This window comes from Myotis daubentonii, chromosome 4 (genome assembly GCF_963259705.1).
Source record: "Myotis daubentonii chromosome 4, mMyoDau2.1, whole genome shotgun sequence".
NCBI lineage: Eukaryota > Metazoa > Chordata > Mammalia > Chiroptera > Vespertilionidae > Myotis > Myotis daubentonii.
In genome coordinates this window covers 92,230,955-92,254,366 of record NC_081843.1, presented here as the reverse complement: position 1 = coordinate 92,254,366, position 23,412 = coordinate 92,230,955, and the positions used below count along the sequence as shown (strand labels likewise).

Sequence of the window (23,412 nt, the reverse complement as noted above, 5' to 3'; positions counted from 1 at the left end):
ACATAGATATAGATATATTTAGGACTTGTTTTAGACTATGTATATACATAAATGTATGTACAGATATTTTTTTCTTCATATGAAGAAAAATGCTAATTTTACAGAATTGTTCTTCTGTACAGTGAAAAAAAATAAGCAGTTACTTTAAAGTCCATTAATCAATCACTAATCAAATAATAATTCCTAAATCTCCAAATGGAACTACAGCTGAGTTTGACAGTAGTTCATAGGACTAAATTATATTTTGGCTTAATTTTCATATCCAGAGAAACTCATTTCATAATTGGTAGGTGTGCAAAAATACCAGCACTTCAGGTTCTCATTTTATTAGAAAAAATACATTAGGAAATTCTATTTCCCTCGCCAGCTGAAATTACAGAGCAGTCAGTGGCATGCGTAAGTATCAAACATACCTTTTTCTGGGTATAAAGTTTTCCTCTTTAGAGAAAAACAATATGGAGAAGAAAAGTGTTTTCTGTTTTTTTGTTTTGTAAGTAGGATGCGTTTTGTGATATTTTGACTTAAATGTTTTGTACTATAGTATTACCTGGCCCAAGGGCTGCAGATTGTTATAAGAGCTATTGGTTCACAGCATAAGGTCAGCTCTTGGTAAGAAATGATAACAAAAGCAACACTAGCTAATATGTATTGCCTGCTTACATAATAATGCAGTTAGTGTTTCACATAAGGCATCATATTTAATTTTTATAACAAACCAGTGGAGACTTAACTGTCTCAACTGGCCTGGCCAGGCCCATCAGTGGAATTTCAAATAGAACCCCCAAAGGAGGCCTACTCCTAAGTCATTGTCATTTCCCAGACTTGCACAGATTGTAGCTCACAGAGGATTTGAGAAATTTGGCAACCAACTTCGGCAATGCAGGAACAAACTATAAGAGGAATGCTAAAGAGAATAAGTTTCTCATAATGATAGTGGGGTCCTAATATAAGGTGACAGAAGATTTGACTTTGGGTGGTGGGCACACGGTGCAATATCCAGATTCTGTAATATGGAAACCCATACCTGAAACCTATATGTTCATGTTGACCAATGTCACCACAACAAATTTAATAAATAAATAAATAAATAAATAAATAAATAAATAAAATAATGGTAGTGATCTTTGATGGGATACGTGCAAGTTTCTGTCTCCAACAGATTTCAAAATTACTTTGAATACTTGTTCTCCTGATCTTTTCATAAAGCTCCTGAGATAGCAGGGCACACACAGAAAGATTTATTTCATGTTGTTTTTTAGTAAACTATCAGTTGCTTTCTGATGTTAATCTTTACTAACAGGCAATTACAGTTTACATTAATAAATGGGGAAATGGAGATTCTAAAACAGATAAATAAAGTCAAAAAGTTGGTAGCATATTAAAATTAGAACTAAAGCCGAAACCGGTTTGGCTCAGTGGATAGAGCGTTGGCCTGCGGACTGAAAGGTCCCAGGTTCGATTGCGGTCAAGGGCATGTATCTGGGTTGCGGGCACATCCCCGGTGGGGGATGTGCAGGAGGCGGCTGATCGATGTTTCTCTCTCATCGATGTTTCTGACTCTCTATCTCTCTCCCTTCCTCTCTGTAAAAAAATCAATAAAATATATTTTTTAAAAAAAATTAGAACTAAAAACTGAGCATCATGAGCATTTTTCTTTTTGTACACATTATACTTTTTCTATTGAAAAGTATTTTTCTGTAGCTTTAAGTAATCAAAAGGCCATATCCTGACCTATTTGAAAAGTAGCATCCGAACTTCCTGATTTTCTACCATGGAGTAAATGAATAGATGAAAAGCACTTGATTCGATGACTGTAGAACATGAAGCAACAATGCACAATTATGTTGAACAACAATGGGCAGAGGGAATTTGCTCTCCCTGCGTTCTGGCGCCCATGGTTTATAATTACACACGTCCACTGTGACAGCGCCGTCGTGAAATTAGAAACTGAACTTCTCTGACAACTGCAGTAAAACTTGACAAAAGATGAATGTGATTATTTTTCTGTTTCCCTTCTTCTTGCACTTATTTAAACATGTATTAATTAACTTGTTCTGGCTGGTGTTTAGTAAACATTGAACAAGGGCATTTCTTTAGTGGTATAATTAAAACTCCCTTTTAAAATGTTTTGCATGATATTTTATGCACAATTTGACTCAAGTAAACAGAGGTTCTAATTAAAGTTTTTAAATGAAGGCAATCAAAGTTGATGAAACATCCAGCAGCCCTTTCAAACACGTTTTCTTTCTGTCTAGTGCAAGTTTAATTTGATGGTCAGTTAACATTAGCCTGAATTAGTTAAGTGTCCCCACCTTCACAGGCCCCTTCTACTTTAGTTAGTCTCTGGGAATAAACCTTTAGATGGTGCAGTACCAGCCCTGGCTGGGTTACTCAGTTGGTTAAAGCATCATCCCGATAAGCCAAGGTTGCAGGTTCGATCTCAGGTCAGGCCATATAAGAATCAACCAATGAATGCATGAATAGTGGAACAACAAATATCTCTCTCTCTCTCTCTCTCTCTCTCTCTCTCTCTCTCTCTCTCTCTCTCTCTCTCTTCCCTTCTCCCTCAAATCAACCAATCAATCAATAAAAGTTGCAGTGCCCCTTCAAATTGTTATATAACATTTCTTCAATTAAATTTCACCAGGATATTATGAGAAGCTTCTAATTTAGGTTAGGAAGCCTCTGCAAATAAAGTGTTAGATAAAACACATTGTATGAATGAAACTATCCAAATAGCAAGTGGCCTTTGATTATTGTTTCCCATCATAACTTGGTATAAAGGGTTACACCTCTGTAAATAGTTCTATTCTTTTGGGTGAGAATTGCCATTGTAGCTTTTCAATGTTAACTGACAAACGTCCACAGCACATTAAATATCTGGATAATTACCCCTTTGCCATATCTCTGTCTGTGCGTGGGTGGTTGTGGGTGTGGAAGTGGATGTGGGTGTGCATGTGTGTGTGTAGTGGGAAAGGTTAAGAGAGATAAAAAGGAATTCATTTTGTCTGTAATTCATTGATTGACCTGAAGTGAAAAATATTTTAAGGGAAGCTTCAAACTCTCCATCTTTAAATTATTCATACTTTTTCCTTTTAGTGAAATCGTAAACAACTCCAGAAAGCAAAGCTTTCAATACAAGAATTGTTGGTAATTCCCAGGTGATTTACTGGCCCCCAGGATCACTGATCTCTCTAATGAGCGTTTTTAATTCATGGGAATTAAAACCGACTCCTCCCAATGGCTTTCTTCAGACCTCCATGCTCTGTACCTGCGCTGGCCAGAGGTGGGAGCAGAAATCCATCCCTCTGGCTCTGAACTATAGAAGTGAAGCCTGCTATCCTGAGTAGCAAAATAAAATGTAACCCCGACTCCAGAGAGAGTCTGTCTAAAATGGGGCTTACTTAGCAAGCCCGCTGGGCTCTCAAAATAAGCTACCTTTCCAACCTGGTGGTTTTTAATTGTAGTAATAAAGGTGATATTTTGGTCTCCATCTAAAGCTCCTTTGTTTTATTTCTTAATGTCTTTGGAGTTTGGAAGAAATAAAGGGATGCTGTTTGTCAGGTGCTCCACTATGACCCAAAACTTGAAGGAAATCAAAGCCCATAGTATCAAGCCGCCTGTCAACTTCTCAAGACTAATAAGTATTTATGTGCTGGGATACGAATGGGCGAACTGGCTCTATGCATCTAACCATGGTGCTGTCCTATCCCTGGGCATTAGCACGCCAATCCTAATCTCACAAGTGAGAAACAAAAGCTCAGAGATGTGGATAACATGGGAAGAAAGAGAGAGAAAGACAGGCCTCAAACCCAGCTCCTCTCAACGCCACTATAGCAACATCAGCAGTCATTTTGCTTGTATTTATTCTCCATTTCCATGCCTTCTCAAACCAAGCATTCGAAAGAACTGGATCTTTTCTTAATGGTGCAGGGTCATCATTATAAATATTCATGTGCTGGATTTCCTCCAGTGCTGTGCAGTATTGATATGTCCACTCTTACGATCATTAGTCATTACCATCATCAATGCATGTGTTTAATCATTCTTGCATTCAGTCGCTCATGCATTCATCCACACACTCACTTATTTCACAAATGTTTATCTGGCGTCACTATGTGCAGGCACGGTTCTTGGCACAGGCACATAGCACGTCGTCACTCCCCAAGGCCAGTCTCAACTCCCTCTGTTCTATCTGCTGCCTTTCAGCTGCCCCCGCCCACTAACGGTACTCCCGCCTCCAGCACCCCTTACCTCATCCCTCTAATTGGCTGAGGATTTAGAAACCTGATGATAGATCTGTTCAAATTTTGTCTGAAACGAAAGTAAACAAAAGCTAGGTGCTGTTTCCATGAGCAAAATACAAATGAGGTAGTGAATGTCTTGGAGCCTCTCGATTAGCTGGATTTTATCCAAGTCCTGCCAACCGCTCGCTGTGCATCCTTGGGCCAAGTATCCAGTCCTTCTAAGCCTGTGTTTCTCGTCTCTAAAGTGGAGCATAAGAATGATGGTCTGCCTCTCCAGGGATTGCTGTTTAAGGTTTACATGTTTATTTATAGAGCATTTATTCCATTACCTGGCACAGAGCAAACGTCTGTTTGCTGTTCTTATTTTGCTCGTATGCTTTGTGATGACTATTTTTACCTCTCAGAGACCTGTATTGCTGTTATATTTTTAGGGAGTTGTGAGGACTCAATTCTAAGGTCACAGCTATATTGGGCGCTTATCGTGAGCAGCAGCCTGGCCTGTGACTCCTCAGAGTGGGTTGGGGGTGAGAACTCCGCAGCCTGATGTCAGGGCTAGGATCTGGCTTCGTTTCATACTCATTACGTGCGTTGACCTTGGACAAGTTTCTCTCTCCTAGCTTCAGTTTCTCATCTGCAGAAATTTTAAGAATATTACCCGCCTCCCAGGACTGCCGTGAGAATTAAGTGAAAATATGTTTGTGATGTGATTAGCGCAGAGCTAGCACCTAGTGAGTGCAGGGCTGGAACACAGCAACATTAACTCTTCGTATTATTTATGAGTCAGACTTCACGTCGTTGGTAAGAGGCTTAGACATCACATCAGCAAAAGTAACTACTCTTCATAACACTGTACACAAGTATGAGCCTTTAGAAATAACCTGTGGCAGGCCAAGTTTCACAATGACTTAATGGTAAACCCGGCCATGGGGCTCATTTTGCAAGTTAATGAAGGTAAATCTATTTGAACTCCTCACACCCACTAAGGCGTCCTTGTCCCCAGCTGTCCCAGAAGGAGCAACCTCCCCGCTCCTCCCCCCACACACACAGTACTCTCAGGCTGCCCTTTCCTCCATCTATTGAAGGAAGAACAAACTCATAGAAACCATTCACTGATGTGCCAGTGGGTTTGAACATCTTACAGGCTTGCTCAGGCTTCTTTGTCTTAAATGGCAGTATGTCCAAGAGGATTACCGTAGCTGCCTGCCAGAGAGACCAGCTTACAAACAAGGTGTAATACGAAACCAAGTCTTTCATACATTTTTGCAACTTAGACCTACAGTTTGCTACCGAAATGTTTAAAATGCATGCCATGAATAGCTAATTAAAGGTATAAAATGCTTTCTCTCCTCCTTGGGTCTCATAAGTAAACCTTTTAGGAAAAGACAGCATCCACAAGCCCAGAGGTCCTCAGGAGCCAGGCGGTGCGGACAAAGGCTTGAAGCAGGCACAGTGAAAGTGAGGTGACAAATAGCAAATAAACAGAGGTGGTGGGGAGAGGTCAATGAGGTCTGCTGTGGGGAAGGGCCTGCATGCACTGCTTCTGAAGGCAGCTCCCTCCACTCCACAAATAAAAATGGCACCAGATCTTCTGAGGTTGCAAGTTAATCCACAAATGGGCATCTTTATCTTTCAGGATTAGTGACTGGCTTAATTTCTTAGCCGTAAGAGGCCAAACAAGAAATGCTCAAGAGGTAAACTAGCCTAGGACAGCCCATGCGTGTCCTCTCCTAAGATCTTCTTTGACAGCTTAGGTAGTTGTGGCCATCTTAACAGCTAACGCCTCACATGAGTTTATTCATTTTATCCTTACAATCAAACTGTGAGATAGGTACTGTCAGCATCATCCCATTTATAGATAAAAAAAAAATTGACACATACATTGGTCCCCTACTTGCCCAGCCAGGGTTGGACAGGATTGAGCTTCTAACCCAGGATTGACTTTCATAAGCCAGAGTCTGTTCTTAACCATATTCTAATCCCTCCTCTCATGATAAGGAGTTTGGTCATTTCCCCTCATGTGGAAAAAGAACTTTGTCTTTATCCCCTGATTCAAGTTTTGGGGGTTTTGGTCCCAAGTGAGTATTTCAAATCAACCAATATGCCTTGAGCTTCAGCTACATATGAAACACCATTTTATGTGCTGTAACACATTTGACTTTATCTTCATTAATGCAATGTGTGGAAGATGATTTTAGAATGAGGGTAATACCATTGCATAGCATCATTTGGAAACACATCAGTTTGCAAACAGATTCACAAATTATCCACAAATATAAACATTTACAAAAAACATATATCAGGCATCACTTGATGGTAGTTGCCATAATGATTCACTGGCACCAGAGAAATGCTACGTGATGAGCGATGCCAAAGCTGTTTGACACATTTCAGTGGAGTTCATTACACACACGAAATGGAACCAATTTTCCTCAACAGTGACTTTGACGTTTACAGAAAAATGAAATGGAGGTTTAGAAATGAAGACTTCATGTGAAATCTCTACCAAAAATTGTAAATTGGTTCTATCCCTATGTCACCACTTCTAGACAATCAGCGCGTTCTGCAGACTTATTTTTATTTATACCAGGTGGCAACCTATTCAAAACAAAGTGTCTTAGGTGGTCAGAAAATTGATCTTGAACTCACTTAATTGGCTGTAAAACTCTTCTTTCAGAATAAAGAACATACATATTTTTTAAAGATTTACTTGTAGATAGACATGTCCCTTTGGCCTCACTCTGTTTAATTCATCCTGATATCACAGTCCTGTTTCTTTCATTTGCTAGGTCTCAATGGAGTAAATACCATCCTCGCCCCATTGCACCCAAAGACAGTGTGGGACTTGAGGGATTTCAGGCTAAGTTGGAATACAATAGAGTCAGGAGAAATGTTACATAGTTGTAAATAACAAGCTGTTTTCTACTTCATTAACTTAACTTTGGTATTGAAAGAACAGTAAACATTCAATATACTCCTGGACTATATACTCCTGTGAAGATTGAAGTATATATGCATATTGACTGTCAGGCAAATAAATTTTCAAAGTGCGAGCCTTGCCTGCTACCCAGAAATATCCTAATTACCTTCTACATGTCACTAAAAAAAGGCTTCTGCAAAGATTTTAACTATTTTTCTGGATTAACCACTTTGCACATCAAAGTTGAGATAAATGGTTAAAGTATATTAATAATGTTGCCTTATAGAATGTTTACTGTTCTTTCAATACCAAAGTTAAGGCTGTGAGATAATATAGTAAAATATACCAGAACTTAATACGGGATTTACGATACATATGCTAAAAGCATTGCTAATAGGTTATGCCAATGGGTTAGGATGACTTATGTGTAGACAATATTTTCAGAAATGTTTTCTGTGAGTAGCATCATACAAAATATTATGCTATAATATTTATATACAACATTATTTATTTGAAGAAATGATTTCATAACAGATTTTAAAACATTCTCTCTCTATGGTAAATGGTTAAAGTATATTGATAATGTTGCCTTATTGAATGTTTACTGTTCTTCCAATACCAAAGTTAAGGCTGTGCACACCGAAGAATGAATGTGTTTGGTTTAATTTGTACGCCCAGATAGCATTATAATAATATTGTACTGATTAGAATTAATCAAGAACACCAGAATAAATGCATGTGAAGTCTGAGTTCTACAACTTTAAAGTAATTATAGCTTTGAAATCTGTTTAATATTTACTTATTTGTTTGCCTGTAAATAGTATAATAGAATCACTATCTCAAAACTAGATAATACAGTGAGTCATTCAGACTGTTATCAAACATAAGTCACTAGGGAAGCAATTCAATCAATAGAGAAGTTTTCTAATTAGCATAATAATTATTTGCAAATAAAAGATGATTCCAAAGTACTTTAGGGAACTTGAAGACATTGTAGTGTATCTTCTCATTTTATTTATCTCTATGAAATATTTTTGCATTATTAATTTCCAAAAATCTAGGGAAAAAGCTTTTGCTAATCAAAGAAAAACTTCAGCCCAGCTTCTGCATTAACTAGCACATATTCTAAATTAGTAGAACCTGAATTAATGAGGCAGGCTCCTCCTAAGTGGAATGCATTAAATAAAAGTTGGATTGGACTATACACTCCTGTGAAGATTGAAGTATATATGCATATTGACTGTCAGGCAAATAAATTTTCAAAGTGTGAGCCTTGCCTGCTACCCAGAAATATCCTAATTACCTTCTACATGTCACTAAAAAAAGGCTTCTGCAAAGATTTTAACTATTTTTCTGGATTAACCACTTTGCACATCAAAGTTGAGAAAATACAAACAATAGCCTAGAAGAAATAGAAAGTTAAAAAAAATTAAAAAACAGATCCAGTGGTCTATTAAGTAATCTTTTAGCCCATTGTAAACTGTCATTAGGTTGTCACTGGGCAATTTGAGCCCTATTTTTATAGAGTTTTTGATATTTCTAACCGATTTGCCCATGAGGGGGGTCGAGGCAAAAAGTACAATACCTACTTTGTTTGGCATTCCTTCCTCTTCCACTATCTACTAGTAACCTTTCCTGATGGAGTAACCTTGCCTGCTATTAAGTTAGGTGTCTATATGTGCTCTCAGGTCTTTGTCCTCTCGGTTTACTCCTTGGCATCTTTAAAATGAGTGAGCCCATCTGATTACTATTTACCAAGCTGATCCCAAAAGAGGTGGGATATGGCCAAACTAGATGTTCTAGCTCTAGCACATTTAGAAACACTGTTATCGTGACTGCTCAACAGTTAGCAACTTTCCTGTATTTCTAGAAGTTGGCTTCTTCTGTTGAAACTTACAGCCACTCACCTAAAGCATCCTGTCTTTTTCCTATCTAAGCTCATGCTTACAGTATGCTTTTTTGTTTTATATCCCATGCTTTTAGATTAAGTAAAATCTAATATATGTATATCATTCATTTTAACAATATCAAACTTTTATCCGATACAACATTAGAATAATGTCAACCTGTTAATTATAGGAGGTGTTTGCCCAGTACCATTTCACCAGGACAAAATAACAAAGTGAAGCTAGCTCTGAATAAAGATGGTTGTGAAAACCATAACATAGCAAAACAGAAAGGGGAAATAAACAGAGAGATTCTATAAATGAGTCCGTCCTCCAGCGAACTTTCCTTTTTGCCCGCATTCTTCTTCTGCACGCAGGCGCGGGGCACAGAGCTTCTGCCTTCTCTGATACACCTTCCCTGTGAAATCCTCAACTGAAGTCCACACAAGGGAAACAATTAGCAAGTGGACTAATTCTAATTTTAAAAGTGCTTCCATTCTTTAGTTTTAAAAGAATTTGACTTGCTTGGAAATGCTTCCTGAAAAATAAAAATAAAAAAACTAAGCTTCCAGGGAAATTATCCCATCTTTTGCAGACATCTGCATTGTGCTGTAGATGGAATCCATGCATGCCATGCAAATAACAGTAACGATGACAATAGGATTAATAATAGCAACAGCTAATGCTTATTAATACCTTACTACGTGCTTTGCCTATAATCACTTATTTAATCTTTACAAACCCTACGAGGTAGTTACTGTAATTATCCCCACTTACAGAAGAAGAAACTAAGGTACATGAGATTAAGCAATTTTCCCAAGTTCACAGAAACAAATAGGCAGAGTGTGGATTTAAACCCAGGTAGTCTGGCTCCAGCATTGATAATCTCAACCACTGTGCAATCCTGCCGATTAAGGAGTATTAAATGAGAATTGTGAAGTTATATACTCAACCGTTTCAAGTTTGTTGGGTATTTTTTTAGCCATAGACTTTCACATGGAAACATATCCTTCTAAATAGCTAACACCAAATATGAGTGGACTGTGCTAATTTTAGTAATTCTGCATATGCAGTTTTTAACACGGACACACCCTGCCAAGCTGATCCTAAAAGAGGTGGAATATAGCCAAACTAGATGTTCTAGCTCTAGCACACTTAGAAACACTGCTTAAATCTGCACCACTTTCAAAGCTCATTACCAACTAAGCAAAAAAAAAATATATATATATATATATATATATATATATATATATATATATATATATATGAAATACTTGACATTTTGGTATCTGTGATATTAAAAACAACTAATATTTAATATTCAAGTGGCAACAGCTTGTAGAGTTTGCACACAACACCCACAGGGATAGATTTTGCTTTAAAATGGCCTTTAGGAGTCTGCCTTTTAAACAGCTGACACCTCCATTCTCTGTACCCCTCTTTCCTGCCAGCACCATGGGGCTCTCAGAGTGCTGCTGCAGCCGGGGAATTCTCTACCGCAGGATTTGTCTATGCAAATAATGAGGAATGTGGGAAATTAAGAAAAATGTGATTCCCACTGACACCACCTCAGTTCAATCTCTCCTGTTAATGAATCAATAGATGTCTCAGGAAGGCGTTTCTCCAGATGCTCTCTCAGTCCCCTTAAGTCACCATCCACACGAGGAGAGAAGAGTCCTTGTTACCTAATTGAGCATCAGTCATTCCACACCTGTACCAAGGCCACGTGCCGACAAGTATTCTGTTGCCTGGCATTTTTCCAGGGTGACTAATTGTCACAGTACTAATTTACTCATCTGTGGAATCTTCAGCTTCCCCAGCCTGCTGTCAGGAAGATGCATAATAATGGAATAAAGGTTTTAAAATGCTGAACCCTATGAAATATTTTACTTATATTCCAACAGAAAGCTTTCACAAAGCCTTAAGTGGCTATAATTACTTGTTGCTGAGCCGGGGAAAAACTGGTCACATACACATTTACCTGGTAGAATAATAGGAGACAAGTGAACCAATCTTTTCTGACAAAGAGAACAAAATTACTGACCAGATTACCTAAAACGTTTATTTATCTGCATTTATTTAGAGTGAGTGTACTCTAAAGTTAGACAGATACGAGCCAAGCAAGGACGATGGCCAGGTATAGAAGGTCGCCATGCTAGAAATCCCCAGGTGCCTAGCAATGAGTAATTGTAGGGTAGAACCTCATACCCAAGGTGGCCTCCCTCCCCTAGCATATCACTGGCCAGGTAGTTTGGATGCCCTGACTTTTTCTCCCTAAAGAGATAACACCTAGGTCTCAGTTGTATTTCAGCTCCCGGCTCAGAAAATCAGCAAAAACAAGTGATGCCACGGTGGATCTCAGGACCAGCCGCAATCGATAGTGACCCTGGCACCGACCAATCAATCAGTGGAGACTCAGATCCTCAAAGGACACACCTGGAAAGCTGCTGAATATTCTACTGAGATATTCACCTGAGACCTCCCCTAAAATCTCCACCCTTATACCCTTAGGAGGGAGGACTGAACTGTCTCTCCCGGGAGCACATTCCTCTTCCCCGTACCTTCCTCCCCTTCTCCTCTGCATCCCCCTGAGCCGGTCACCTTTACCTTCTTCACGTCTAAGCTCCAAGGACCCTTTCTTTGCCTCTATAACTGGTTTCCTAAGCCCATTTCATCTACAAATTACTTCTTCTACCTGTGTGATTGTCCAAATAAATGTTCTCTCGGAGTTTGGGTCTTGGCTCTGAATTCCTTCCTAGCCAGAACTCAAGTACCGAGGTTGCTGAACCCAGCTCTGGTCTGACCCCACCGGTCTAACACCTAGTATGGTTCCTGTCACCACCGACAGTACCATTTCATTGCTATTATGCTCTACATTATAAAGCACTTTATTTTTTGTTAATATTATTTCCAAAAATATTTTTCCTATAGCAAACCATAAGGTGAAGGAATAATTTGTTAGATTTTTTTTTCAAGAAATATGGAAAAGTTTAAGAAGGAGATAGAAGCAGGTATTACTTTAATTATAAAAAATAGTAAACCAATTTTTGCCAAACAATCTGGCCCAATAATTTTTTTTATTTTAAATACATTTTTATTGGTTTAAGAGAGGAAGGGAGAGGGACAGAGAGATAGAAACATCAATGATGAGAGAGAATCACCGATCAGCTACCTCCTGCACACCCCACACTGGGGATCAAGCCTGGGACCCGAGCTTGTGTCCTGACTGGGAATGGAATTGTTTGGTCCAGAAAAGCAGCAAGACCACACAAGTGATGCAATGACTGCCTCAGGACCAACTACATTGACTAATGACCCCCAGCCTGGCACCAACCAATCAGTGGAGACCAGGCCTCTGAAAAAGCTCACCTGGAAAACTCATGCGTATTCCATTGAGCCCCTCCCCTGACACCTCCCCTAAGATTTCTACCTACAAGGGAGAGATACATATGCTCAGGGTGAAGGATCCAGCACACACTCTCCCCCAGAGGAACATGCCCGCACCACTTCCTTCCCACTTCTTTCCTCTAAGGGACCCCACAAGGCTTGCAACTAGGGGAGCAATGGACAGCAGCAGCTCATCCAGGCTAAGCCCCTAACCTTCTCCAAGGCCCCCTTTTCTCTGACTTCTCAGTGAGCCAAAGCAGCCCAGCCTGGGCTCTCCTGTTACTTCTTCTATGCACTTTCCTTGCTTCACTATCCTAAGTTTATTTTTGCTGTGGCAAATAAATACTTACTTTGCTACACTTTGTCTCTTGATTGAAATCTTTCCTTCAAGACGACAAGACCTGAGATCTCATTGCTTCGTTGGTAACATATTTGGTGCCGCTACCCAGATTGCTCTTACTGTGACTTGGATTGTTTTATCACTGCTAAGCCAGTCATCCTCGCCACCTTGGCTTGAAGGAAATGACTCACTGTGTTCTCTTTCCGCCCTGCATCTTCTCCTCTGGCCATGGGTTCTCTCTCTCTCTCTTCTCTCTCTCTCTCTCTCTCTCTCTCTCTCTCGATTACCACGCTGTGTGGGCACAGGATAAGCATTTATAAGCCATTAGGCCACTCACTGCTAGAAGACTCCTGTGACAGGATGAGTTGGTCATGGACCAGGAAAAGGCACCCCACTGACCGCCAGCCAATGTCCATGCACCCAGGGACACTGTAAGATCACACAAAGCCCTTCCCCATGGCTTTTCCCTGTCAGGTTACTAGCTCTAACAGGAGAGAGAGAGAGAGAGAGAGAGAGAGAGAGAGAGAGAGAGAGAGAGAGAGAGAGAGAGAGAGAGAGAGAGAGAGAGATCTTGCCCTTTGGCTGGAAAGATCTTCTTTTCTTCCCTTTCTCTTCCTTCCTTTGTGTCGAGTTAAATTCATGCTGACTCTCTTTGGGCTTTTCAGCTTTTTTTTGAAGTCCTCAAGATAGATGTAAAGATTAAGGGTTGAGAAGAACCTAGGCTATAGATAAGGGTCAAGATATCTAAGGACAGGAAAAAAAATGGATGGCTGGTTTCTAACTTTGGCTTTTCAATTGGAATTTCTGAGGGTCTGAATGAAACCTTTTACCACATAAATGAGGGCTGAACTTGTTGACTCTGAAGCTGAGGGACACATCCTCTCTCCAGAAGCTCTGTGGAGGTGTCAGAGGATGTACCTCAGGACATGCAGGAGCCCCACAGGGAATCCCAACTCAACTGTTTTTAATTATTTGACTCAACCAGTGAGTGCCCATAAAGGTTGGTTACCTAGCACTCCAAGTCCTCACAGCTGTCTTAGAAAGCCGGGGAGAGAAACTGAGGCACAGAGGAGGGTTTGAGATGACTCGAGAGATAAAAGGCCCGATGGGTTTGCAAAGGAATTTAACTGTTAAGAGAACATGGTCCTGGCCTTTCTAACCTATTCCAATTAATCTACCTACTGGTTTCGGGGAGCAAAACCACACAATTACTAAATAGGGTATGCTGGGAAACTCCTGTAGGGGGTCTGTTTTTATTGTAGAAAAGGATCATAGAAAACTGAAATGGGACAAAAGAGGGCCCCAGAGCAGAAGGTGGCAACTCTTTCTGCATACTGTTGTCTCCAGTGGGTCCCCCACCTTTTCTGGGAGTTTCCAAAGTTAATGAAAAGACAACGAGGAGTCAGATCCTTGTCCCTGATGTCAGGCACTGCCCGGCTAGGCTTCCTTATACATCTTGAGGAGTGGGAAAGATAAGAGAGGCACTGGCAAGCTCATTTGCTCAAGACTAGGGTGTGTACCCAAACCCCAGCAGCAGGGGTCTGAGAAGAGAAAGATCCCATCAGTGAGTTTAGGGACTCGGTCTCTCGCACAGGACTAGGGGCAGGTTAGCTGAGTCTGGAACCCTGGGCATGAAGCAGGGGACACTGTCCTTCAAGCCCACTATAGGCAGGGGATGTAAAATGGGGATGTCTGTTTCTCCCATAGTCTTCTCCCTTCTCTTCCAGATGGGAAACCAACCCTCCATTCCCCAGGACTCTCCCCTAGAATGCATCCTCAAGCACTGGTCAAAAATGTGACCCCCAAACCTTAAAGAAAAAGAGATTAGTCTTGTTTTGCAATACAGCATGGCCCCGATACAAACCAGGGGACCAGGAGGCCTGGCCAGAGAATGGAAACCTTAATAAAACACCATTCTCCAGCTAGATCTTTTCTGCCATCATCAGGGAAAATGGACTGAAGTCCCGTACGTCCAAATCTTTATGGCCTTAAGGAACAATCCAGCCCTTTGTAAGATTTGCAGCTAGACCAGTTTTGCCAGTCCCAGGGAAATGGACAGAGGTCCCATATACCCAAGTCTCTCTTGCTCTAGGGATGATCCTAAGCTATGTACTACCTGTAAACTACATCTCTCTGTAATTGCTACAGAAGCTGGAAGAAAAATATACCCAGATTGGGGGGGGGGGGGCATTCCAAAAAATGAGTGAATAAATTTGTCAGTTCTTTGCCTACATTTGGGTGGCAACCCAATTCTTGAGATATTAGAAAACCACTGTCCTGGTTTTACAAATGAAATCTTCACAGGGCCAGAGGTGTGGTTCCAAAAACAATTCAAAGGCCACCAAATCGTACTGGTACCATTTTTTTAAATGCAAGTTTCTAAGAGGTAATTCTTATTTTAAAGGGAAAAAAAAACCTTAGTCATCTGAGCAACAAATTAACTTTTTTCAGCTGGTAAATACTGATTGCTAGCTAAGTCTTAAGTTCACCTACTTTTGGCCTTTTATTACTAAAAAAGCTAGAAAATAGCTTTAGAGCTATCAATAAATGTCTTATACTTTGTTAGATGTTTCTTAAAGATATGAGTGTTTGCCAATAAAAGAGCCTATGTTTCCAGAAGCCATAAAATGTATTTGCCAATCTAAACAATGCTAATTGCTTACTTTTAGTTGTCACTCAAAAAAAAAACACCTTTCTAAAAGTTAAGAATTCAAATAAAATTGAAAATAAACTGTATGGCTTGGTAATAGAAGTTATAAAATATGGCAATGCAGTTTTTAAGGACAAGGATTGAAAATGAGTTGTTCTAGACCAGCGGTTCTCAACCTGTGGGTCGCGACCCCTTTGGGGGTCGAACGACCCTTTCACAGGGGTCGCCTAAGACCATCAGAAAACACATATATAATTACATATTGTTTTTGTGATTAATCACTATACTTTAATTATGTTCAATTTGTAACAATGAAAATACATCCTGCATATCAGATATTTACATTATGATTCATAACAGTAGCAAAATTACAGTTATGAAGTAACAACGAAAATAATTTTATGGTTGGGGGTCACCACAACATGAGGAACTGTATTAAAGGGTCGCGGCATTAGGAAGGTTAAGAACCACTGTTCTAGACCATCAAACCGCAGAGGGAAGGCTGGGAGCAGGGTGGGGCTAGTAAGAGATCAACCAAAGGACTTGTATGCATGCATATAAGCATAACCAATGGACATAGACACTAGGGGGGTGCGGGCATGTGCTGGGGGATGGGGGTAGCCAGGGAGAGGTCAATGGGGGGAAAAGGAGATATATGTAATACTTTAAACAATAAAAGAATTTTTAAAAAAAGAAAAGAAAGAAAAAGTTGTTCTAAAGCTGGTTATTTCTAAATGGGTAAAAAGATTTGTGATCACATCCCCTTCTACAGTCTTCTTAAAAGTTACCAAAAGCAAATGAAAAAGATTTTGTTCCTTTTCTACAGAACTTAGTAATTTGGATGATTTTGAGTATGTGTATGGTCTTTATGTGATATGTGCTCATCTGTATTACATGTGGTGTGTTTTCTGTCTCCACATGGCATAACTAGGGTATAATATTTATTGGTTAAGAAATGAAATATTTATATAGATTAATCAGGATCCTGTGTTCTTGAAAAAATATTCAATGTTAAAACCAGTTTAAGTTGTATTAACATATTTTAAAGTCATTATTATAAAATATGTATTTGTTTTACCTGGGTTTATAAAAAAATGTATATTATAATCTTTTGGTTGGTTGTTTGACAGCCTTACCAAAGTTTAAATTTTAAGAAACATTTTTTAACTGGGAAATGACTTTGAGTTATTCCAATGGGCCCCTGGAATGCTTCAAAAATTAGTTCTCTCTCCTTATAAAGAGAAGTTTTTGAGCTAATTGGGGCTATTTAGTATGCTTAAAATTACATGGAAAGCTTTGCCAAATAAAATAACAATAATAATAGTAATAATAACTATGCTATATTATATACATATATTTTTATTAAAATGGATGTCCTAAAATTTTCAGCCTGCCTTAAGAAGGAACGTGCAAAATTCAAAGCCAAGTTCAAACAAAAAAACTCCCAGGTGCCCTGTCAGTGACACCGGGCAAGCTAAAAGTGATGGCCCTGTGGAGGCATCCAGCATCGTATTCCATGTGTTTGTGGTCCACGCATTGGAAGCCTATGAATTGTTTTCGATGTTCAGAGCACACATGTACTATTTTTAAATCTTACATACTATTTGTTCTTTATATATTGAAATTGTGTATAAAACCTAAAAATGTGGGTTTTGAGTCATTTCACAGTAATTATTATTTACCAAGAAATTGTTATCTTGAAGAGTTTTATCTTACAAAGAAAAAGAGTTCTTTATCAATTGCATAATAATCAGGTCTATAACCACATCATTCTAAGTTGTGTCATTTACAGACAGTCATTGTTTTGCTCTGATGCATTTGCAAATATGTTCGTTACATCCTTGGAAAGGTCCATGAAAGGGACTCTGACTTCCTCTAAATTACAGGTTTCTAAACAGGTTATATCTTTAAACTAGATGATTTATAGAACGCTAAGAAATAACTGGATTAATAAAAATACTGGCAAATAATCAGAATAAACAAAAATTGGTTTTGTGGGAATGAACGGACTGAGCATAATTATAATTCTATTATTTTGTTCAAAATATTGCTGATTTTAAAATCTTTTGTTTTCCATATATAAGAAAACTTGTTTTTACCCTACAGCAATTTGGTAAATTATATCCTCATAGCTCTAGATGGTTTTCTCAGTGGTTAGAGCATCGGCCCTCAGACTGAAGGGTCTCAGGTTCAATTTTGGTCAAGGGCATATATCTCAGTTGCAGGCTCAATCCAGGCTCAATCCTCAGCCTGGGTGGTGCATGCCCAGTTGGGGTGTGTGCATCAGGCAACCAATCAATGTGTCTCTCTTACATTGATGTTTCTCTTCCTCTGTGTGGCCCCTCCCTTCCACTCTCTCTAAAAATCAATGGGGGTGGGGGGATATCCTTGGGTGAGGATTAACAAAACAAAACAAAAAAATTACACCCTCATAAACAATATTGAAGCATTTATATTTTCCTCCCTACCTAATCCCTCCAGATTTGGCAACTCTTAATGAGTGAGTATTATTATTTTCATGGCAATACACTTCTTTGCATGAATTCAATAAGACCAACTTCCAATTGTGGTTTTATTAGCCACGACTTTGACTGGAATGTCATGCCTAAGAGAGATATACCTGAACACTGCATATCACTGGAAAGCCTTAAGGAATGAATATTGACTTTTGTTTTGTTTTTTGTTAATCCTCACCTGAGGACATTTTTCCATTAGTCTTTTAGAGAGAGTGGAAGAGAGAGGGAAAGACAGAGAGAAACATCGATGTGAGAGAAACACATTGATTGGTTGCCTCCTGTATGCGCCCTGACTAGGGCCTGGGCCAGGGAGGAGCTTGTGACCAAGGTATGTGCCCTTGACCGGAATGGAACCTGGGACCCTTTGGTCTGCAGGTGGACGCTCTATCTACTGAGCCAAACTGGCTAGGGCTGAAGATTGACTTTAAAGCCAAAAAGATAACAGCTAGTCCTCAGTTGTATTTCAGCTCCAGACCCAGAAAAGTGTCTCTGTGGCTGCCTCAGGACCAACTGCAATGACTAATGCCCCCTGCTCTGCCACCAGCCAATCAGTCAGTAGAGACCACAACCCTGAAAAAGCACATTTAGAAAGCTGATAAAAATTTTATTGAGAGCACCCCTATGATTCCACCTGCAAGAGAGAGATGGATATGCTCAGGATGAAGGACCCAGCACACACTCTCCCCCAGGGGAACATGCCCACTCCATTTCCTTCCCCACTTCTTTCCTCTAAGGGACCCCACAAGACTTGTAACTAGGGGAGCAATGAGCAGCGGCAGCTCAGATCGGGCTAACCCCCTTAAACCTGTCTCCAAGGCCCTCTTTGCTCTGACTTCTCAGTGAGCCGAAGCAGCCCAGCCTAGGCTCTCCTGTTGCTTCTTCTATGCATCTTCCTGGTTAAATGTAGGAAATATTGAATTAAATATAGGCTTACCATCATCATTACAAAATTTCACTTCAGAAACTTCAATATGCTAATATGCACCCTGAAGAGAAGGTGTATGGCCTTTTCAAACTAATTTGGCCCAGACTGTTCTATCAGCTCATCTCCAAAGCCAAGAGACTGTAAAACAGGCTCTACCTGGACATGTCCACACATCACAGACACTCACTACATTCTAGCAAAATTTCAACACTATCCGCTCTCCATTGAATTGAAACTGTCTGTAATATTCTTTGCCTTAGACTTGTTCATGAGGATAAATATGCAAATATAGGGTGTCCCAAAAAATGTATACACACATTTTGAATAATTATAAAGACATTGTTTATTAAAATACATTCCATTTTCAAAATTGAGCCATCGGCCGTTAAAGTGTGTATACATTTTGGGGGGACACCCTGTAGAATCAGAAACACAAACTCATTTCTTCTCACTAGATCTCAGCCCAGGTACCCAGAGTACTGAAATCAGCCACTCTGGCAGGTTGACCTACAGCAACGCTATCACTTAAAATAGGATTTTTAAGTGATAGAAGAGGAGAAAGGAAAACAAGCCGCTTCCTACTGGCCCTGTGCCTTCCATTTAGCACATCTAAAGGACCATTTTTCCTCATTTCAAAACTGATAGCCAACTTATTCTTGTTGTCTTGCTATTTAAATGTCTGTCTTCTTTTGCCAGAGCTTATTTACTCTAACACTGAATTTTAAGCATCTCTAAAAACACTTGATATGTTATTATTCTTTCCAGATAGCCTCTGAGAGGCACACAAAGAACGTTCAGGAAGAAAGGAGGAATGACGCTGAATACAGTGCAGTGAACAAAAGGAGCTTCAAGGAGAGGCGCCCCGCTGCCCAGAGCCTGGACCGTGTCGTCAGAATGAGAACTTACCGGTACTTCTTGCTACTCTTTTGGGTTGGTCAGCCCTACCCAACTTTCTCAACTCCGTTATCTAAGAGGACTAGTGGTTTCCCAGCAAAGAAAAGGGCCCTGGAGCTCTCTGGAAACAGCAGGCATGAGCTGAACCGTTCGAAAAGGAGCTGGATGTGGAATCAGTTCTTTCTCCTGGAGGAATACACGGGATCCGGTAATCAGTATGTGGGCAAGGTAGGATTCCATGGGGTGCTCTGACACTGTGGTTTTAAAAGCCTGAAGAAGTTAACTGCTAGCAGACAGACGGGGTGGATGTGCACTAGTCCCCAACGCAGTAAGAACTGTTGCTTATCTGGTAAGAGTTCTTTTCCCACTCGAGTCGTTTCAGGTAGAGGACTGTGGCAAGAAGCTGAGAAATGTTAGCACTCTTACAAAGAGAGAGAAATGCCCCGGTGGGAAATGAAACGCCCACAACCATCCGCACAGGATTATCATAAATCCTTTAATTTTTACTGTAGCTGGAAAAATATGGCCCAGCTTATTCTATGAAGCTGGAGGTATTAAAAATAGGAACAGAGCGATTAAGCCGTAAGGAAAGGCAGGTCCCTTTTTCTCCTCCGTCTGAAAGCAAACATTCTGAGCTTTTGTTCTTTGGCCGGGTTCAAGTTAACTATTTCTTAACTCTGATACCTACAGTGCCGGCCATTCTCTGACCTAATGGAGCCCTTTGCCCTCAAAACCCTCCACCGCCTTAGGTTGGCTGTTGGGACTGCTGCTGCCAGTTTGTCTTGTCTCAGCTCATTGGCAAGAACTAGGCATTTCAAAGACTTGTGGTTTAGCCATGGCGAGGTGCACAGAAGAGACAAATGGTTATGGGGAGGTGCTATTTCCAAATATCATCTGACCATTTTACTGACTCCAGAAAGTGGGATGAGGAGGCATCGCTTCTGATCGCCCCGAGCCAGGGCTGGCGCTGAGTCAGGGAAACAGCTTGGTTACACTGTCAGCCTGAGTTTCCCTGACATTTTATCATCAGCTCCATTCGTGGTGCAGAATATCTGCATACTGTAAAGATGTGAAAAATAAAAAGCCAGGGATAAGGGTTTGAACTTTGTGAGTTCTGTGTTTCATCATATGGTGTTGATAAGAAAAATCATCGTCACACATCCTGTACGTAAACAAACTGGGGATGAGTTTGTAACAGAGATGATAAACATCTTCGTTTATGATTGCAGCTACGATTTCAGACATCAATAGTAGTGTCTGCAAATTGCATAAATTTTGCAGATTCCAAGGGCTGTGTGGTCACACTTCAATCTGTTGTCAAATAGCCCTGAATAGCCATGTGCAGAGCAGTCTCTTGAAGTATTTACCACTATCAGTGAGGGAGAGCCAGCCATGGCTTGGGCTGAGGTAACCAGGCTTAGTTCCAATGACGTGAATTATTAATATGGAATAAAGTAGGAGAGGAAGTATTCGGTGAAGGGGTGAACATCAACACAGATCCCCAAGGGCCTAGCCTTGTATTTGCTGTGAAATTCACACGCTGTGCGGCTGCTGAAGGCAGTCCGCGTGCCTGTACTTCTCTCTGTTTCTCTTGTGAAATTTGAATAGCGCTGCATTAAAATTTAGGGTAATGGTTGTAGAAACATTAATAATCCTATCATCTTTAAAGCACTTTCTAGAATACAAATAACTACTGTCATAGAAGTTTTTTCAAGCACTTTGTCTAATTGACCCTCCTCTTTCTCTTTTCTGCTTTTTCCTCTCAAATGGTGATGCCCTTGTACAACAAAAATGCCATGTATTTTTAAAGAAAGGCAGGCTATTTCAGGACACTAGGAGCAGCAGTGAACAAAACCGGCTAGGAATCTGCTCTAGGATTATAATTGTGGGAAGTAGTATTGCCTCAGGGAAAAGTCGTGAGCTGTGGCCCAGGGCCAGCGATGAACCTTCCAGGCTTCAGCTTCTCATCTAGAAAACAGCAATGCCTTGCTTCCTGGAGTTGCCGTGTAGTTTAAGTGAGATGAGAACTAGTGGCTGGCACATAGTAGGGGCATAAAGAAGTTGTTATTATTGGTGAAAAACCCACTGTATGCTCTCTATTACATTTATTGATAATGCATAGAAGTGGAATGTTGATTTTTATATCATTGCAAAAGTAAAATGAGGTAACTGATGGATCTCTCAATGGGTGGGAAATGTAAAGGAGAGAGGAGAAATCCCTTCACAGTCACAGCTTCAATCTGATTGGTTGGATTGGGATATTTTATTAGCAGCAAGATAAATTTCCCTGCCTTGCCTTCGCCTGCCCCTCCCCCACCTCCTGGAAGCTGTGACACAGAAGAGAGCACTAGCTGGAGAAGAAAGTCAAGGGCAGGGATTGAGTAGTGGGCAGCCTTGCTTTATCTGATGTGTGTGAGAGGTGTTCGTGCACTATTCATAGGGCGTTTTCCCGAATCTGTCTTTGGAGTTATGTATCATCAATAGACAAAAGGAAGACTATAATGTGCTTCGTGCCACAATAAAAAATAAATAAATAAATAAATAAATAAATAAATAAATAAATAAATAAATAAAATTTTAAAAAGAAACCGGGTTGGGTTCCTCATGTGGCAACAAGTTGGTCCACTTTTAATAAATATGGATCTGGATGAGAATATCCATATCCATAGGGTCAAGAAGCTTTTGAAAACAATTTTTTTTTCAAGATCAGGCGATAGCAGAGTTTCCAAATTTTCTCAATTCACAATGTCCTTAATGTCTCGATCATTTTTTTCACGGTGTCCTTAGGTCAAAAGAAATAGTTAGGTCCAAACAATTTACTAAGTATTTATGTTCTAAAAACAAATAACTGTTTGACAAAAATACGCATCCGTTAACAGAAAAAAAAATTGTATTTCATTCTTAAACAACCACAGTTACTTACTAATGGAAGGTGTGTGCCTTCCGGGCACTGCACAACTTCTCAGACTGGACATTTCCTTTTCCACATTGATTTTTGCATATACCTGCCTTCTGCTACAGTGCTGGGGGCAAGGCAGCTTCATAAATACATAACATCATCAAAAGAAATGTAGCACCACCTACTGTTGAAACTGTGAACTACTCTGAGCTAGTACTTCACAAGATGTCTGACAGAGACAAGGGTTTGTTGCATTATTTCCTTGGAAATTTTTAAATATTTTTCTGGTGCCACAGTGAGTTCATTGCTACACCCCAAGGTACCTCAGTGAACACTCTGGGAACCATTAGACAGTAGTCAGATTCCCATGTAAAGGTACACAAAGGCTAACTGAACCTTATCCCTAGTAAAAAATAGTTACTTAGGGCCTCTTCTTGAGGCCTAAAACTGAAAAGATTAATAGTACAGGTAATGGATAGAAGCGTTAACTGAGGAAAAGTCGTGCAGTTGAGCAAATAACACTTAAAGTAGAAGAAAAGTGTTTTTACATGATAAACATTTGTTTATATTTGTATTTGTGTTCATTGGTTCCAGTTATTCTGGGTTTAAATCAATAGAGATGACAGTGACAATTGTGAAGCAAGGAAAATTTGAGAATTGGTGTGGGAGCAAAGGGCTGTCGAGAGTCCAAAGAGAAAAAAAGATAGGGTCACATGAGCATCCAAGAAGAGGGAGAAGACAGAGTTGGAGG

At 40.0% G+C, this 23,412-nt stretch overlaps 1 protein-coding gene across 2 annotated transcripts in view; it reads left to right on the top strand.

Annotated features, from left to right (window-relative positions):
• CDH6 (cadherin 6) overlaps positions 1 to 23,412 on the top strand; it is a 130,965-nt gene that overhangs the window by 61,787 nt on the left and 45,766 nt on the right. For both annotated transcript variants that reach the window (XM_059694739.1, XM_059694738.1), the window contains exon 2: positions 19,634 to 19,990. In XM_059694739.1, the coding sequence (XP_059550722.1) occupies positions 19,763 to 19,990 (228 nt within the window). In that variant the 5' untranslated portion in view covers positions 19,634 to 19,762. The remainder of the gene's footprint in view (positions 1 to 19,633; positions 19,991 to 23,412) is intronic.